Genomic DNA, 2560 nt, shown 5'->3' on the forward strand with positions numbered 1-2560 from the left:
TTTCCTCTTCCTATCTTCCCTTCCTCTCAATTTCTTTCCTCTTGCTTTCTTCCCTTCATTCATTCCTCTTCTTCTCTTCACCCCTTCCTTTCCTCTTCCTATCTTCCCTTCCTCTCAATTTCTCTTATTTCCAGATATTCGACTTCAAACTGAGCGACGAAGACATGAGAGAATTGGACAGCTTGGACCGAGGGAGAGACGGGAAAATCTTCATCTTTAAGAATGTTTATTTAGGGTAATGATACCTAAAAGTATCTAAAATATCTTTAAACAAAAAATAATAATAATACTGGTTACAGGTTTTGATCAGTGTGTTAATATATATAGTTATCTTCAGGGTTCATCAAGTGCAAAAGTTTCATCATTTACAGAAGTTTATTTTGTACCCCGTGTTTTGCTTACTTCATTATATCTTATTTCATTATATCGTTTGTCATTATATCGGCCATATATATCCGTCATTATATCTGCCATATATATCCGTCGCTAGATATCGTTATCGTACATTAAGGCCCTACGTTACATTCGTAGATAACTATGCTACTACTGCTCTGAGAAGTAACATTTTCTTGAGGCAACTTGAAGACATATCTACCTGTGTAGCCATCTTGAATTTTGTCTCAGAGTATTAATAAACTTTTTTATTTTTTTCCAGGATTGAGAACCATCCAGAATTCCCATTCCATATTCCATACTAGAAACTCGAGGCCCAGAATGATAGCTTCAAATTCAACTTAAAACTTAGAGAGACTTTTTTTTTAATGAGGTTATGTTCATGGTGTTTGCTTATCATGTTCAATGTAGTATGCTTTACATTTTTCCATTTTGTTTTCGTAATGGAAGTCTCATGTTCTCTAAATAAATCATATTTTCTTTGTTTTCTCTTTCTTTTTATCATCATTCTTAGAGAATAGTAAAGACTATTGTTTTGATGTTTTTAAAGTTTTATCTAACACTGATATCATAAGAAATGCAGCGGTGAATGGAGAAGCATTCAACCGCTGTTTTCACGGTCGCCTCTAAACCACAAGCCCCAAATGTTTCTGCGTGTATATGTATATATCATCATCATAAGGTGGCATATGCATGGCTGCGCTATGCCGCGCCAACCTTTGCCTCCACCTCCTGGGGTCCCTCCGAGCAAACCTCCAAGTAGCACTCCTTCCCACCCCCAGCACATCTTGGCAGATCTGATCGACTTGCTTCAGCCAAGAGTTCCGTGGCCTTCCCCTTGGTCTTCTCCAGCCTGGGTCAACCCTCTCGGAGATGACCCTATAAGCCGGATCTTCCTCAGGAAAATGAGCCACATGCCCATAGAGCTGAAATTGGCGCTCTTGTATCAGACTGACAATAGGTCTTGAACCAGTCTCATGGTGTATCCTCTGATTGGACACATGGTCCCTCCAGGTATACCCCATGATTCTGTGAAGACACTTAGTACCAAAGGAGTCAAGACGGCCTTCAGAGCACTGTTCAGTGTCCAGGTCTTACACCTGTAGAGTAAGACATGTATCACCAGTGCTCTGAAGAGCCTGATCTCAGTTCTCCTAATCAAATCCCGACAGCGCCAAATACTCCTATTGAGTGAGTCCATAACGCCGTAGGCCAGTCCGAGCCGTCGAGTGATTTCCCGGTCGGAACCTCCGTCGCTCTGCACTACACTACCAAGATAAGTGAAGCTATCCAAGACCTCAATATTCTCGCCACAGGCATACACAGACTAAACATGTATGCAATAAGTCCCCAAGTTCCTGAACCTTGGTCTTGGTCCAGTTGACCGAGAGTCCCAACGACTCCTCATGCAGCGCCTCGAGAGCTACTTCCAGGACCTCCAATGTCTCTGCTATAATCACTGCATCATCGACAAAGTCAAGGTCTGTGACCTTGAAATTACTTGATGCCCCACAGGAACTACGGTTCATGGCACGGCCAAGTATCCAGTCCATACAAGTACTGAAAAGTGGGGCCAGGACACATCCTTGTCTCACCCCGGCAGACACCAGGAAAAGGGCAGAGATGCCCTCCCCACACTTGACAGCACTCTCGGTATCTGTATACAGGCCAGACAGCAAACCAATAATCCCAGGGGGGATCCCACGGAGACCCAGTAGGCTCCCGGTGCACTGAGTCAAAAGCCTTCTTGAGATCAATATAAACTGCAAAAATACCTTGTTAAAACTCAAGTCGGCGTTCCACAAGGACACGAAATGCTAAGACATGGTCTTCAGTTGATTTCTTGGGTGTAAGACTAGACTGTTGACTGTGCTCGTAATAGGTGGTCGCGCACCCATGCCAAAAGAAGATGAGCGAGGACCTTGCCTGGTACACTGAGTAATGTAATACCTCTGTAGTTGCCACAGTCCCTTTGGTCCCCTTTCCCTTTCCAGATAGGGATGATCAAGCCCCTTTTCCAGTCAGGATGAATGGTACCAGTCTCCCAAACGGCAGACAGGACTGCATGCAAACCACAGATCATGGCTTCTCCACCCACAACAACTCCACAGCCATCCCACAGACACCAGCAGCCTTTCCATTCTTCAGCCTAGAGACCGCCCTTCTC

The 2560-nt window shown here is 44.1% G+C and overlaps 1 protein-coding gene across 2 annotated transcripts in view; it reads left to right on the forward strand.

The window, feature by feature from the left end:
• The window catches only part of LOC125034014 (aldo-keto reductase family 1 member A1-A-like), a 10939-nt gene extending 10062 nt beyond the window's left edge, over positions 1 to 877 (forward strand). For both annotated transcript variants that reach the window (XM_047625654.1, XM_047625655.1), the window contains 2 exons: positions 135 to 235; positions 656 to 877. In XM_047625654.1, the coding sequence (XP_047481610.1) occupies positions 135 to 235; positions 656 to 698 (144 nt within the window). In that variant the 3' untranslated portion in view covers positions 699 to 877. The remainder of the gene's footprint in view (positions 1 to 134; positions 236 to 655) is intronic.
• The last annotated feature ends 1683 nt before the right edge of the window (positions 878 to 2560 follow it).

This window comes from Penaeus chinensis, chromosome 17 (genome assembly GCF_019202785.1).
Source record: "Penaeus chinensis breed Huanghai No. 1 chromosome 17, ASM1920278v2, whole genome shotgun sequence".
NCBI lineage: Eukaryota > Metazoa > Arthropoda > Malacostraca > Decapoda > Penaeidae > Penaeus > Penaeus chinensis.